Source organism: Penaeus monodon, chromosome 25, assembly GCF_015228065.2.
Source record: "Penaeus monodon isolate SGIC_2016 chromosome 25, NSTDA_Pmon_1, whole genome shotgun sequence".
Taxonomy (NCBI): domain Eukaryota; kingdom Metazoa; phylum Arthropoda; class Malacostraca; order Decapoda; family Penaeidae; genus Penaeus; species Penaeus monodon.
In genome coordinates this window covers 14,392,814-14,394,058 of record NC_051410.1, presented here as the reverse complement: position 1 = coordinate 14,394,058, position 1,245 = coordinate 14,392,814, and the positions used below count along the sequence as shown (strand labels likewise).

The window sequence follows — 1,245 nt, the reverse complement described above, 5'->3', positions numbered from 1 at the left end:
TCATCAGTCATCAAAAGATTTAATTATTTATTATCAGAAAGAGCATAAAACATCTGTAAATGTAATTAAGGCAAACTTTATATAGCTACTACTTATTTGTTTTACATCTGCTTTTTACATAATGAAAAAGATTTATCTAAGACTTAAATTTTCCAAAAAGCAACTTAATATATTACAATCTATCTTACTGAGAAATCAATGAGAAATAAATGCATATTTCTAAAAATCACTGCAAGGTACACACATGAAATAATTCCTCAAAACCTATGGAATTCAACCTATTCACCTTCTGCAACCTCATATATATGTATACCTAACAGAAACTAGAACATCAAAGAGACAAAACATAGAGCATCAAGATTTTTGCTATCACTCTTATTATGCAAATACCCACCAGTATGCCTTTGGGAAGAGCAACACCTTGTATTCTGAAGAGCTGTCCTTCCTCAGTCTGAATTGGATGAACACCAACAATGGAGACTTTCCCAAGATGGCTGGTATTGCTAATCATTGGTCCACAACTTATGTCTACAAAGTTTCCCATTTTATAAACGACCACACTGTTACCTGTAGAAATATATTTTAAATAAATATTAAAACTGAATTTTCAATATGAAAAGTTTACATTTATTTGTCTAAATGTGCAATGCTAACAGCTTTAAAGCAAAATCTTCAAAAGAAGACCCTAATGGTACAAGTTGTAAAGTCTAACTTTCTGACTTGCGTATATCAGATTATTTTTATTTTACTTTTCCCCATCTACCTCTTCTCTCTCCAATAATTATCTGCACATTTTCAACAATAGTGTCACTCCATAGAGCTATAAAAATTACCAGAAGAACTTTGGGCTGCAATAAAAGGAACTTGTCGCTTCTTATACTGATTATCAGCAAATATTTTTAGGGCCAAACTAGCATCCACTTCAAGTCTCTCAAATCGATGACCAGCCATACCAAGCTTCACCATTTCTGCTGACAAAGAACGTAACTCATCCTGAAAAAACAAACATCTGAATTATATTTTAGGTTAATTACATTTAAACTATGACTATTCCACACTACTAAGTCAGTACTTAAAATACACATATATAATATACATAGAATCACAACAGATTTCTCCATTTCTACTTATTCAACTACAATATAAAGAAAAAATGCATCCACAGTAATGGTTACCTTGGTTGGTTCCCAACTGGGGATCTTCAAGTTAACATCATATACAAAGCTCCCACTTCGCACTGTGAAT

The 1,245-nt window shown here is 32.0% G+C and overlaps 1 protein-coding gene across 1 annotated transcript in view; it reads right to left on the bottom strand.

The window, feature by feature from the left end:
- Positions 1-1,245, bottom strand: part of LOC119589062 (39S ribosomal protein L39, mitochondrial-like) — a gene marked incomplete at its 5' end in the record, with an annotated part of 12,258 nt that overhangs the window by 9,692 nt on the left and 1,321 nt on the right. Inside the window, 3 exon segments of the mRNA XM_037937638.1 lie at positions 395-567; positions 834-993; positions 1,176-1,237. Coding sequence (XP_037793566.1) covers positions 395-567; positions 834-993; positions 1,176-1,237 — 395 coding nt within the window.